At 36.0% G+C, this 14,412-nt stretch overlaps 1 protein-coding gene across 6 annotated transcripts in view; it reads right to left on the bottom strand.

Annotated features, from left to right (window-relative positions):
* Positions 1-1,396: 1,396 nt before the first annotated feature.
* Positions 1,397-14,412, bottom strand: part of LOC145983912 (glucose-6-phosphate 1-dehydrogenase-like) — a 72,391-nt gene continuing 59,375 nt past the window's right edge. For all 6 annotated transcript variants that reach the window (XM_083117030.1, XM_083117036.1, XM_083117034.1 and 3 more), the window contains 7 exons: positions 13,956-14,173; positions 11,784-11,942; positions 10,430-10,649; positions 8,671-8,887; positions 5,982-6,187; positions 2,745-2,905; positions 1,397-1,834 (listed from right to left, as the gene is read on the bottom strand). In XM_083117030.1, the coding sequence (XP_082973156.1) occupies positions 1,738-1,834; positions 2,745-2,905; positions 5,982-6,187; positions 8,671-8,887; positions 10,430-10,649; positions 11,784-11,942; positions 13,956-14,173 (1,278 nt within the window). In that variant the 3' untranslated portion in view covers positions 1,397-1,737. The remainder of the gene's footprint in view (positions 1,835-2,744; positions 2,906-5,981; positions 6,188-8,670; positions 8,888-10,429; positions 10,650-11,783; positions 11,943-13,955; positions 14,174-14,412) is intronic.

Genomic DNA, 14,412 nt, shown 5'->3' with positions numbered 1-14,412 from the left:
CTGCCATATGGAGGTGATTTTGATCAAAACCAGCACATCCCAAATCCCATAATTTGGATAGTTTTGCTCGAAATCGGCTAACCATTCATTGAAGATTAACTATTTGATCTTTAAGCTCTTGGATCTCGAGTTGGAGGCATTCCAATAATGGAGGTGTTTGTATAAGTCTCTCGGGTGACAGTTTTCTCCTTGAACTGAGATGGTACTATAGACTTGGAAACCTTGGGTACACTTAAGTGTCTAACTTGCCCCTAGAAGGCTAAATTTCTTGTCCAAGCTGCATCGTTTTTTAATTCTTGGGGAGGATATTCATCTAGAGGTAGCAAGAGTGATTTAGGAGTTTGTCACCATTAGAAAAATGTGCTGCTCCTGTAAATGCTATATATGTATCACTATTAAAAAAAACTACACCTGGCTTTTATCTGTTTAGCATTTGAGACTTGCGATTCCGAGACACTGGCTATATTTTATTACATAGCAACAATTGCAATGTCTCATTTTGCCAGAGCGATGAGGCAAAATTCCACCCAAAACTAAACACAATCATCCACCATCTTTTAACTGAATTTTCAACTTTATTACAACATATATCAAGATAAAGCTCTTAACATAAAAAAGGAAGGAAAAGATGGTTTCTGTAGTATCCAAGAATCACACCTCTACATTACATTGCTCTTATCAAGCAATTAGAAAAAAAAAAAAAAAAAAACTGTTACTATGGTACAGATTTTTATTTATGTATCTTGATAACCAAATTCAACAACAGTGTGAGAAATTTTATTAATTAATTGCTTCACAAATTGCTGTATTGTAGGTACAACAAGTACACCTTTTATTACATATCAGAATTGCTCTTTGAAGTGTCCTCCCTAAATGAGAAATGCATCTAAGCATAGAAAAATAGTAATAAATACACAAAACAGTAGATTCTATTTGCAGTAACTTTCATATTCAGAACTGTGCTAATTTCTTGTTGTGCAATGTTCCAGTTTCACCATCCATAAAATACATGAAGGAAATATAAATTAAATGCATTGATAGAGCTTCTGAATTCCATTCTAAGTATTTTCCTCTACTATCTTTCTTTCCATTAAGGTAAATCTAAAATATGCAGTCATCCACTGCAGGTACTGCAATGGGGATTTTTTAAAAAAATATTATTTACTTTGAAAAAGAACAATGCTAAATTTGACCATTGCAGCATTTGGAGGCATAATGTACCAGAAGATCTCACAACATTGGAGTGCAGTGAAGACATATTTTACTAAAACATATTACAAACAGCAACAATGAAGAATGGTTTATTTTCGTTGTTCTTCCCAAGTAAGTACTTTATATCAAAACAAAAATTTACAAAATACTTTTTCTTTTCAAATTTAAATATTTCAAGATGCACAAATGGTAGCTATTACAAATTCCATACTCTGAACACATCTTGCTGATGAACAATTGACGAACATACAATATCACAGCAAGCAACTTGTAGGAGGAAAACAGTTTACTTAGCCTAATAGCTAATCAGCACTGAGAGCAACATTACCATTATGCATTGGAAGTAAGCTTTGGAATTTTTTTAATATTAGAAAACATTGAAAATAATCTGCCTCAACCAAAATCTAAATACAAAAATAAAAATTTGTATTCTGTATACACAAAATGTCGATGGAATGTACACTGGCAAGTTTATTGCATTTGCAACTTATTTTGAAATTACCATACAAAGCCGGTCACAACTTCTCATAAATTTGGCTGGACCCATTTGTAAGATCCATAATATTTGAAATTGTGCTTCTGGCACATTTCATCAGCTTCTTTTGGGCCACGAGAACCATAACTGAAAGGATAAAAAACATCCCCTTAATTCTTCAATTTTTCACTCTCTTTTTTTGATTATGGATATCATATTTCAATTTTTTTTTTGTTGTTGAATGGACATGGGAAGCAAATTATCCTTCCATCCAATACCACTGTAATTATCCCTGTGTCTCGTGCAGTTACATATAGAGGCATGCATATTTAGTTTTTGACAAAAACACAAAATATGAAATAACATATTGGAATGTTTCTTTTTCATGTTTCTAAAAGGTGCGAGGTGCATTTTGATATGTTATGTCACGAAATTATGCGAAATGAACTGAAAAATGTGAAGTGCTCTCTTAAAAACTAAATTTAGAGTTTATTTACTGATGTGACACTTTCTGAAGTTTGAATTATAATGCAAGTTATGCAATTCACGGTAAAATTGTTTAATGCTACTGTTAATATTTGAGAAGTAAAAGTGTAAACCTTTATGCACTGGTAACTACAAAAAGGTGCTATTAGAAGGGATATGTTTATTTTATGTAATAAGTGCAGTTTTTTAATTAAATTTAGGATTATATTCACAATTTTAAAACCAAAATGTCATTTTTACATACCGCCTTTGATCTGATTTTTCACCACTATAACAACAAAATTTTATTTTATTTACTGCCTTTGAACCCGAATTTGACTGTTTTTGTACTGAAATTTTGCTTTTTTATTTACCAAAGATATATACTTATACAACACTGAATGATATCTACTCCATGGCATTAACTATATTTTGCACGACCAATTATTCAAAAAATATGTCAAGTCCACTAAGAGCACAGATCCTAAAACTGGACCTGAAGTTAAAAGTTTGTTAGTTTTTCTTGTGCTTTGAAGGAAATTTACATTGTCATAAAATTTTAACTTTACTAAATGAACTAAATTGTACTTACACATATGGGATGGGTTTGATTTTTTCTCCTTCAATTTGGTGCAACAATGGAGTGAATATCCTCCAAGCTTCAGAGAGCTCATCAGACCGAACAAAATGCATTTGTGAACCACAAAATACATCCAAAATGAGACGTTCATAAGCATCAGGCATCTTTACACCCTGAAAATATTTTTAAAAGATTCTGATCAATAAAGTGCTTGAGCATGTACACACCTAATCTTAACACTTACATTTGAGATTTGACATTTTATTTGCATGTACCTAGTCTGGCCATAAATACTGTTACAAAATTTGGGCTTTGACTGTACATCCGGTAGTCAGGCTCATGAACCATGTTTGTGCTGAAGTTCACTCCTCATCATTGTGTGTTCAGCTGTGAAAGAGCAAGCGTGTATCTTCTTGTGCTTAGCATGGAGTGGGGTGAATATGAAAACAGAGTAGCCGTAATTGCTCTGCATATGGTTGGGAAGACACTCACCGAGACTTTTCAGCCCCTAAAAATCCCAAAGATCAGCAAAAGATTTGTGTATCAGACAATCCAGAGATTCATTGATACTGGTAGCATGAAAGATCAGGCAAGAGTTGGTCGACTTCACACCGTATGAACAGCGGCAGCTGTTAAAGCAGTGATGGCTCACATCCGCCGAAATCTCATCCGGAAGCAAGTGATAATGGCAGAGGAGCTGAACATTTCACAACAATCAATGTTCAGGGTACTTAATGAAGACCTGGGAATTGGAGCTTACCGGTGGAGTACTGGAAATTTCCTGACGACACAAGTGAAGAACCAGAGAGAACTGAAATCGAGATGGCTCCTGCAGTGGTACGTTGCCAATGGGCTTTGCAGGATTCTCTTCACTGATAAGAAATTGTTCACCAGTGAATAAAGTTTTAACCACCAAAATGAAAGGGTGTATGCTTCAAACTCTAGAGAAGTTTGTGAGAGTTCCCAAAAATCGGAGATGCCACCAGCCCCCCTCAGTCATGGTTTGGTGGGGGGTGAGCTATGAGTGTTTCACCAGGCCTCATTTTAGAGAAAAGGGCTTAAAAGCCATGCGAAAGTGTATGTGGAAAGTGTCCTGGACCCTCTCATGACACTGTTGAACCAAACAATGTTTCACAATGAATCCTGGTTGTTCGAGAAATATTCTGCCCCAGCTCATAAGGCAAGGATGATGAGACTGTGACTGGAGACCAGTGTACTCTATTTCATCTCCACTTGATTGGCCATCTGATAGCCATGATATGTCAGTACCTTGGACTACAAACTCCGCCCAGAGCTAGAGGGGACTGTCTGCAAGACAAGGCACCCTATAATTGAAAGTTAAAAGTGCTCCTTGATAGCAGCAGGGGTGGACTTTCCCATCAAGACCATGCGTGCTGTAATAGATGCCTGGCCAGGGAGACTTCGAGTCTGTGTGTGAGCAAAAATTGTACATTTTGAAAACTGATTGGTGCTATTTGTGTGTAATATATGTAAACTGATTGGTGCTATTTGTGTGTAATATATGTAAGTGTAACATACTAAAAAAACATTTAAAAATATGAAACCATATTAAATTTATTCACAAAATAGTGTGTAACAGTATTTATGGCCAGACTAGGTATACTGCTCCTCACAAAAAAAACTTAATTTCCAAGCTTTCAAGTCTAAAAATATTTCATAATTAACAGGCAAAATATTTTACACTAAATGTTTATGAACAGTTCTTTGTACATCTTTATGGTACATTAACATGGATGTGAAAATTGCACTATGTCACAGTGACTGAAATAAATTATTTCTATTGCCTTGTTCACAAATAATCAGATAGTACAAGCTGAGGAATGCGATTAGTTATATAAAAAAACAGTATGAAAATTAAAATATCTACATTAATCAATCTTCTGACTACAGTAGGATCTGTTTCAATAATATGAAGATGAATAACAATATGGGGGATAGTGACACCTTCCTTAATCAAATTTTGATAAGATAAAAAAACTTTGAAATTTCTCACCCCTTTGCAGCAAACGGCTCTTTTGACCTCTACAACAACCAGAACATTAATAGCATTCCAGCTGACAAGGGGTCCACCACGATGGTCTTGTCCACCTACAAACTTCTCACTTTTAACCTCTTACTGGCCTTACTCGGAACCTATCCCAGACATTGTTCAGCTTCCAAGAGCACTATAGAAGGGGTAAACCTGCTTTGAGGCAAACATGGGAAGATACCAGTAGTCTTCAAGTATGTCACAAAGCCTACACAGAGTTTGCCAGAGTGCAACTGTGGCCAGCCATGGAGAGGAAGTGTTTCACTATAGGACCACCTGAAGTAGTGGGATGGGCACCTAGCTGCTTCACCCAATCCTGCTCCCATATTGATCAGGAGAAAGGAACTCACCCATCTTCTCTAAATTGAATCGTAAGTGGGGTGCCCTTGTATAAATAACCTGAACACACACATTAGACATTGGAAAATCTTGTAACCATAATTTGCTCTACTGTCTCACTGCCCATTGATCAATGGGACTTACCCTCCAGGATAGAGGGTGAAATCTGGTATGGCTAAGGTGAATGACCCCATTTAAGTCTCCAGGAAACTGCCCTGGGACAGAAACCTTAGACTTGTCACCCATACACCTGAATAAAATCCAGGATTTCATCCACACCTGAGGGCCTCTACCTTATCTGCACTCATCCAAGATAGTAAATAATAACCCATGGCATACCAACCTGTGAGGGTCAGTGCCTACCTACTGACTGCGAAACTCACTACCACCAGAGGTGGTAGATCATTCAACCAGTTACAGGGTGGCATGTGGTCAGCATGATGAACCGCCAGCCATTGTAAGTTTCCATGGCTGGGTTACGCTACTCATTCGTATCTCCCAAATTCCCTCACCATGGTGGGTGGCCACTAGTCCCACACACAGGCCGAAATCTCAGGAGAAAATTTGTTATGCTTCAACCCCAGGAGACTCGAAGCTACGTGTCTCCCACACCCAAAGTATGACACCTTAACTGCGCGGCCATGGTGCAGATAGAGGATGAAATCAGGTAGGGCTAAGGTGAACACCCCAATTTAAGTCTGCAGGTAACCGCCCTGGGACAGAAACTGCTGTTTGCATTTTGACTGAATGTCTTGAGGAACAGGGTAATATTTTTCTGTTTTACAGTTTGATCTTAGAATTTCCAATGTCTAATGTTACCTACACTAGTTATTAGTATAACAGTCTGTTATTTCACTAACCTTGTATCTGCTTCCATAACTGAGGTCCAGCTCAGTCTCTTCCATGTCGAAGCTCATTCCAGGAGTCTTGGTCATTAACTTAACATACACTGCTTCACCAGGCTGTACACGTATCACTAGTTCATTTCTTTTAGGTTGGCCATTAAAAATATCACCTGGTACATCCCTGTACTGGATACGTACCTCTGCTTTCCTTTCATTTAGAGCTTTAATTTCAAAAAGAAATTAACATATTATTACCATACTTGCAATAAAAAGCAATAGATTACAGCAAGACATTCATGAATGGAGGACACTTTACTCAAAGAAATACTGACAGTTTGTTACTTGTTATATACACAAGGTGGTATTTGTAAGGAGGATGAGGGAGAATACCCCCTTGGATACTTGTACCCCTAATTATTTTGTTGCAAAAATTTATCCAAAGGCAGGGTGTGTAAGGCATTTGGGGGTAATAGTATAAAGTATTCCTTAGAATCTTTAGTTATCTATTAATTTTGAACTCTTTTCCTATCTTAATATTATTTTCATTGCATAAAGAATATATTTTATTTCTTCCACTGCCTGAATACCATTATGAACCAGCTGTCATTTGAAAATAAATCCACATTTTATAAATTAGTTGCAAAGCTGTAAGATGAATTGAGCAAATGTAATTCAAAAACTGATGTATTGAAACTTTTTTAGACAGTATTGTATGACCTAATGATTCACAACAAATCACTCACATTTCCCCTCCACATTTTTCTTTAAAAGCCACACATTCTATACACTCAGCATTCAATACAGTTGTCCAATATTGTATGTATGTATGTCTGAGTGTTGATAAGCATTAAGTTTCATGTATCCTGAGATTAATTTTTATTGAGAGCTACAATGTTTCTGCAAGCCCAGAAAACATTCCTGAACCAGTCTTCATAACGTTCATAAATATGGGTGAAACCAGGAAGTAAATTATGCTAAAACTGAAGTCTACTTAGTGTTGTTTAACTAGCAAAAGCAAACCTTTATTTGCAACTACTTCATTTACCAGACCAATTACATATCATCTGGTTTATTGAAGGTTTTCAAAAAGCAGATTCAGAGCCATTAATAGTTAGTTATTCTGAAACTGCTAAATAGTATGTTCAGGAGATACAGTGCATTATTATTATTATTTATTTTTTCAGCACAGGATAAATTTCCCAATTATGTTGAACATAATACACTGTGAATAAATAAGAGAGAGAGAAAGAAAAAAATATATGGAAGTATGAACGTCTATGTACACAATATTTACATCTATTTATGAACTTATTGTTGTGATTATCTTTTTTTTCAGCACACTATGCGAGTCTGTGAACATGTCGAAGTCTACAGTTTTTAATAGTTCATTCACCATGTCCTGCATGCGCACTACAGGTGAAAACCTGTGTGTGTTGACCCTTGACCTCTCAGAGTAGAATAATTTTCGATTTCTTGCACTGTGTCGGCCTACATTAAAGTTTATACTTTATAACAGTGCAGAACACTTGCAGCCATGATTAATCAATTTCTGTAAAAAGATGACATCACTGCCAACTCTTCTGTTGAACAAAGTTTCCAGACCGAAATGCTTGCATAAAGATGTATAATTATTTTTGTGATATTCAATGTTCACCTTGAAGCACAGCCATTTCACAAACTGCCTTTGGACGCTCTCCACTTCCTCTTGCCATGTTTTGTACTGTGGATTCCACATGGGACTGCAGTATTCCAGTACTGGACGAACGAGTGTGACGTATGTTTTTACAACCGGAGGCACAGAAAAATTAAACAGAAAATTTCTTCTAATGAAACCAACTAGCTTTATACACCTTTTCACCAAGGCTTGATAATGGGTGTTGAATGACAGGTCAGATGTGAAATGGACACCGAGATCAACACTACGCCTCACTGTTGAGGTGAAAATTTTATACTCCTCTGTAAAGGTTGATTTTTTGTTGGTGAATGACATTATGTTGCACTTATTCACATTTATTATCATTCCAGTCTGCTTACACCAGTTTGCAAAGGAGTTTAGGCCTTCCTGCAGTGTGTGGCAGTCATTCAATGAGCGGATTGGATAGTACAGTTTCATATCGTCTGCGTACATTAGAATATTGACTTTTTGCATGTGGCATGAACACTTTACATTACAAATTAAATTAGTTTTATATTCTGACATACTATATATATTCTCTTTGATTTTATAGAATTATTTCTTTAGTAAATATTAACACAGAGAGTTTAGTCAAAATGTTGAATCACTGTTGAATTTTCTGAATCTATTGTTGGGGGAAATTAGAATTTGCAACATTACAACAATTCTGGTGCAAGATGCAGTTGACCTGGATTTGAACCAAAACAAAGATTTCTTTTGTATTTTTGACCACCACAAAAAGCTTCAAAATTCACCAATTCTCCTAGTACCTCTACTTGTGTCTAAGATTAAATGTGTACAATCTTACTTTCTGTTCTTTATAAGATTTCATATTATACTAATAAATGTGGAAGAATACTTTACCCTATACCTTTACATTTAATTATTTATGAAATAAAAATATGGAAAATAAAGTGCAATGAAAACATGCAAGCATTTGTGACATTGCATTTTCACAGATTTATGAGAGACTGACATGGAACAGCACAGGTCAGACTGACTATGGTTTCATAATAATGAAATTCTTACCTTTCCCACATCGTAGTACAAAAGGGACACCATCCCAGCGCTCATTGTTAATAAATAAAGCAGCCAAAGCAAATGTTGGAGTATTGGAATCTGTTGGAACTGTAGGATCATCAAGGTACCCTGATGTTTCCTCTCCAGTTCCATTTGGGTTGCCTACATATTGTCCTAACACCACATCATCTAGTTTCAGTGGCTGAATACATCTCAGTACTTTAACCTATCAAGAAAAATTAACAATTATAATAATATGAAAAAAATACAATAATTAGCATACAGTCATTTACTTCACATTCAAATAACCTACGGTAAATGCACCAGTGTTTGACTGCTTAGTGATGAAAATCACAGTTTTTATTTTGTACGCTGGACATTTAAATTACCTTACAATAAAATTCCATCATATAAATCAAACCTTCATTTGACATTTCAAAAAATTTATTTCTTGTTTCATTGCAAATTGTGACCATAACTTTTGAAGGTAAAACTATAACATCTATTGCAAAATATTTTAAGACAAGTCGACAAACCATTTTTCTAACGCGTAGAAAATGCACCAGTGTTCGACACCCCCACAAATGGACTGAGCTAGTAATCAACATACCATGTCCCAGTAATCGACACCCCTTCTACTTTCTTGAAAAATAATACAAGCCTTTTAAAAAGTGAAGAAAAGCGTTGCTACATGCATGAAGATATAAAAATATTGCTTCAAACAGATAAACATATACATTTTAGGAACTTTTGAGGATCTTGTATGACAGCAACATTTTTGCGTAATTACGGAAAATTTTGAACTTTGGACCTTTGCCCTCACTTTCCCCCTGGACCCTTAATTGTCGGATGTTACTTAAAATGTTGCTTTTTACTCATTCTTACATTTGAAATTTAAAATTTTCAAAAAGATGCAGTGGTTGAGCAGTTATAGCCTTTTATCTTCATTTTGTCCCATAGTAACAAAGGGAAACAAAGAATTTTTTAAAATTGCGCTTGCTAATAATAGCAACAATGGATATATTGTTTTGTAATTTGAGTATGCCAACCTTCATATGTATACTAAACAAAGAAAACAAACTGAAATATCATGCGTACAAAGGCAGCCGGAGCATGGTGCTGATCACATCACCTCCAAAATGGTAGAGATCAAGAATAAGTAAGGCCCTACCCCCCACATCCCCTAAATGTGCCTTCATGGCATGGTACTATAAGCATGGATAACTTTACTTTATCAATTACTATTTTCTTAATGCTCTTCCTGCACTTATTTATCAATAAAATACAGAATATATCAGAACTAGTCTTTTATCACTGATACACACTGAATACACAATTTATATCTAGATCAACACCTTTGTTTCAGTTTCAGCAAAAAATGCAGGTTCAACCAGGATTCAAACCTGGGTCTCTGGCATACTGTGCCATTGCTCTGCCAACTCAGCTAGAGAGCCAGCCTGTTTCACCTGATTTGTGTGGTCAGTGTTTTACCTGCATAGAATTGTAACTGTCCGTGCTTTCACAAAGGAACCTGTTGCCTTTGAAACACTGATAACATCAACTGTGCCTAGTTTCTCACAGTGTAGATATGTACATTACCTTATGACTTTGTACACACAAGAGGTGTAGAAATTTCAGTTTGAAGATCAACGCCATGGTATTCCAAGACCTGGGTTTGAATCCTGGTTGAGCCTGCATTTTTTGCTGAAATTTCTACTAGTACAACTCCAGTTTGTGCCAAATCATAATACAATGTAAGGGATCTAACCTTTTCGTTACGGATGTCATCAGGGTGTACCGAAGCTGGTTTTTCCATTGCAGCCAAACATAGGATTTGAAGTAAGTGGTTTTGCATGACATCTCGAATAATCCCAAATTCATCAAAATAACCACCACGGCCTTGGGTGCCGAATGGTTCCTTAAATGTTATGTGCACAGAAGCAATGCATTCTCTGTTCCATGCTGGACTGAAAATTCGATTCCCAAACCTGGAGCCAAAAATTTAAATCATATTACAAGATGATCTAGAAGGGAGAATTAAAATAAAATTACTACAGTGTATCAATACTTTTTAATTGATTCTAATTTCTTCCCTGCAGTTGTAAGATTCACTTTTGTGATATATTTTTACACATTTTCCTGTATCTCTCTTTACCCTGAATTCCCTGGAAAAAAAAAGAACTTGGCAATACCCTGCCTGATACAACCGATCTCAACTTTCTGGCAGTGATTCATTATAGTGTTTTCTAAAGTGGTCAATTTATCTTGTAACCTAGAGCCAATGTAGAATTTTGGCAATTTTTGATTCAGCAGCCCAAAATCTCTAAACTGATATTCTTTTTCGTAAAATAAAAAAGTTAAAATTTGTATATCAATTAATCTGCAGCAAAACATGTAATTAATTATTGACATCTCTGTTCATCCTTTGTTGGTCAATAGTTCCCATTATTTCCACCTTTACACTTTGCCTGTCATTAAGCAAATGCTTTTCCTTCTCAATTGTGTATCCAGATGCTTGAAAACAATAGGCCATGAATACCTTATTTATGTGCCAAAATTGTAGATGCTAGAATTAAAATGTTAAATAAATCATAGCAAAATTTGAACATACTGATCGATTGCTGGAAAGGGTGAAAATTATTTCCTAAGAAAAATTTTATGCATGCATTGCCAGAATAAAAACAGAATAAAATTTAAATTTGCCTTTTTTGGGGGTGGGGGTTAGCAGAAAAAATAAATACAAAGCCTACCAGGGTTAGATTTATTAAAAAAACAAAAAAAAAACATGCAAAATGGCCACTCCTGCCACAGAGGCCAGTGCCAAGTTTGGAGTTCAAGTTGAATATTTTTAATAAATAGCATTTATTTTAGTATTCATTAAATTACAAACTTCTTAAAAATTCACCCTTCACTCACATTCACTTCAGCATTCAGCATATGGGCAGAAATCAAGAAAAGTGTGGGGCCCTAAACCCACACCCCCTATACACCTTCATGGCATGGTGCAAAGCACAGAGGAGCACTTTACACTACTTTATATGGGCACATATGTTCACAGTACCATCAAATTGATAGGGTCAACTAAGTCGAAAAGTCACTTCAATGATCATTACTTCAATTACCTCAAAGTCATCAGGTTTTGCACCATTTCCTTTCCAAGATAATGATCAATACGATACATTTGATCTTCCCTAAAGAGTGATGCAAGATGATTTGATAATTGTGCAGATGTGTCTGCATCTCTACCAAATGGTTTTTCGATGATGATCCTGGTCCAGCCCCTGAATAAAGAAGGTTATAAAATCAGGTTTAATAGTACGGCAATAAAAGTATAATTAGCATATTTTGAGTAGATTACAGTCCTAAATATATAATAAGAGCAATTAGAGCTCCAAAGCATTTGCAATCACTACGGTGCATATCAAACAGGTATATGTATGTTACTTGTGAATCAACACTTAAAAGTAGGTATTTGTATGTATTGGTATTTTTGTTACAAGGATCACTTAAAAAAAGTGATATACATGCTCATAACTGTCTACTTACATTATTGAGGAGGAAAAAGTTACTGCATTCCTTCGTAATATTCTCCAGCTGAGTATGGCACACATTGCCAAATTTCTGGCAATTTTCTCATGCCATCAGCAGAATCATTTTTCCACATATCACTGAGGGATATGTGCAAAGCCCTAAGGTCTGCACTATGCCATCAATGGTCTTGAAGCGACGTCCCCATAGAGGATCTTTTAGCTTCCGAAACAAGTCGTAGTCACAAGAACTCATGTCCTGAATATAGATGGGGTGCTCTAGTATTTTACAATCCCACTGCTTGAGGATCTGCCTCACTGAATTTGCAGCATGGCACCCTGAGTTGTGGTGCAGCAAAATCTGATGTCTCGCCAGAAGTGTTGAGTCATTTCTGATGAATAATTGATCGAAAGTGATTTTCTTGAAAGTTACTGTTATACTCACTGTTCATGGTAACCCCCCTTACGTACTGTGTGACAAAGGAGAACTTAAACTTGTAGTCATAGGCAACAAGTAAGCAACAGCCTTAATGTTCCTGGGTGCTTGTTGGGACTTTTGAATTCTTGGTGAATCACTATGGTACTCTACTGAACCATTGGATATGGAAGTGCCTCATCACAAGTTTGCACAAGTTCTCTCCGACACTTAGCAGCATTTCTTCCACATTCAACTTGAATTTTGATGAACACAATTTGTTCGCTTAATGAGAACAATATTTTAGAGCACACAACTCAACAAGGGTACAGTCAGCACAGTGCTGCCACCACACGTCATTTGTGGAACAATGAAATGTTGTGTGTAGAGGCGGGAATAAAGCCATTATCTGAATACATGATTCATTGTTGCTACCAGTGACAAACAGTGGACAAATTTTTGAGTAATCACTTTTTTTTTAAATGATCCTCGTATTTACTTTGCTTTTCTACCACTTTTGGCTAATTGTGACATTAAGGATAAGTGATGATTCAATCAAATTGAAGAAGCAATACTCGCAAACACCACCCACACCCAGGTCAGGACTCAAACCACAGACCTTAAGTGGAAGACTTACGATCTCACCACCAAAGTGCTTGGCCTCAAAGCCAGCAACACACAGGTAGGGAAAAATATTTCAACTTACAAGTTCTGGATATGGGGAGGCTAGTTATGACATGAATTATTATTACATAGAACCTCTTAGTAATAATTGACAAGTTAATGATGTTGGTACATTAGTATCGGCTAATTCTAACATTATATTTAAAATAGCATTTATCCACTTGTTTTTTTTAGTGCACTATTTTTAACCAGGATGGATGGACTTGTGACTTATTACTGATTAAGAACACTTTCCTCCTAGAATTTTATACTATTCTCAAGTCACTACTATTATGCTCAAATGGCTTATTGGGTTTTCGGGCCAGGGTAATGAAGCTGCTACTGTTTTCCCTAGTGTGTATGTAGTAGCATTACACTGATCTACAGTATTTTGTGAAATTCAGTACATCTTGACCTTCACTGCTCTCCATTTCATGTATGTATTCATCAATCATATTTTTCAGTGGGCATCCGAATAACCCCATTCTAACCAGGAACTAAGATGTATGTGTGTAGTAAACAGCAGGCAGTATCTAGAATTAAGTTTCAGGGGTGTCCGAACCAAGTGCCTCACCTGTAATTATTATTAATTATTATCATAAATATTTTTCTTATTTATTTTTGGACATATTGGAGGGGTCCAGAACCCCTGGTAAACACACAATCAAATAAACATATTTGGTTCTTACTTTTGCGCCATGCAAGTGTTTCTGAGGTTTATAGTCACTGGTTCAAAAACAGATGGTGGCAGTGCTAAGTAGAAAAGCCGATTGGCAACAGGGCCTCGTTCATGTTTCATTAGTTCCTGGTCAAGGAGCTCGAAGTCCCTGCGCATGTCATAGCTCCCAGCAATGTAGTGATTCACTTTCCAGAATTCCTCATATCTCTCTTCTTCTTCAGGTTTCACCTAAATAAATAGAGAGAAAACACTTGAGACAAAGATACAAACAATTGCTGCAGTATTTATAGTATGAAACTTTCAAATTCATTTCTATTTTGAATATATTACATTTCTTTTGTACCTCTTGGGTTGACTAAGAGGATTATTGATGAAATGAAAATCTTAACTTGGATAAAAAAATGACCTGCCTTTCTGTGTCAATTATGAGGAACTAAAACGAACATATTACACAATGATGGCATAGA

The sequence above is a fragment of the Lepisma saccharinum genome, chromosome 2, assembly GCF_977018435.1.
Source record: "Lepisma saccharinum chromosome 2, izLepSacc3.1, whole genome shotgun sequence".
Lineage (NCBI taxonomy): Eukaryota > Metazoa > Arthropoda > Insecta > Zygentoma > Lepismatidae > Lepisma > Lepisma saccharinum.
The sequence above is the reverse complement of the archived record's forward strand: the minus strand, read 5'-3'. Positions and strand labels throughout refer to the sequence as shown.